The 352-nt window shown below is 60.2% G+C and overlaps 1 protein-coding gene across 1 annotated transcript in view; it reads right to left on the bottom strand.

Annotated features, from left to right (window-relative positions):
• The window catches only part of PAX3 (paired box 3), a gene marked incomplete at its 5' end in the record, with an annotated part of 75,635 nt that extends 75,350 nt beyond the window's left edge, over nucleotides 1-285 (bottom strand). The window contains one exon of the mRNA XM_010016565.1: nucleotides 132-285. Within this exon, the coding sequence (XP_010014867.1) occupies nucleotides 132-285 (154 nt within the window). The remainder of the gene's footprint in view (nucleotides 1-131) is intronic.
• Between the last annotated feature and the right edge of the window lie 67 nt (nucleotides 286-352).

Genomic DNA, 352 nt, shown 5'->3' with positions numbered 1-352 from the left:
CCTGTGTCTTCTGCTGCACTGGCCTGGGGCGGACAACCTCTGGGAGAAGGGGAGTGACACCCACGAGCACCCGATGCTGGCCCTGGCCAGTCCCAAGGGTCCATGCAGAGCACAATGAAATGGGACTTTACCTCTTTCACTGAGGATGCCGTCAATGCTGTGCTTGGTCTTCTTGTCGCCTTCCTCCACCTCCTTCCTTTCCAGCTCGGCCTCCTCTTCCTCGCCTTTCCCAAACTTGCTCCGCAGGATGCGGCTGATTGAGCTCACTTTGGGGGGAGCACAGAGCTGTGATGTGGCTCATCCTCAGCAGCCCTCCACGCCGGGGAGACAAGCCCCCCAGCAGTACCTCTGC

This window comes from Nestor notabilis, unplaced genomic scaffold (assembly GCF_000696875.1).
Source record: "Nestor notabilis isolate BGI_N333 unplaced genomic scaffold, ASM69687v1 scaffold24426, whole genome shotgun sequence".
Taxonomy (NCBI): Eukaryota; Metazoa; Chordata; class Aves; order Psittaciformes; family Psittacidae; genus Nestor; species Nestor notabilis.
This window is presented reverse-complemented; position numbering and strand designations above follow the sequence as displayed.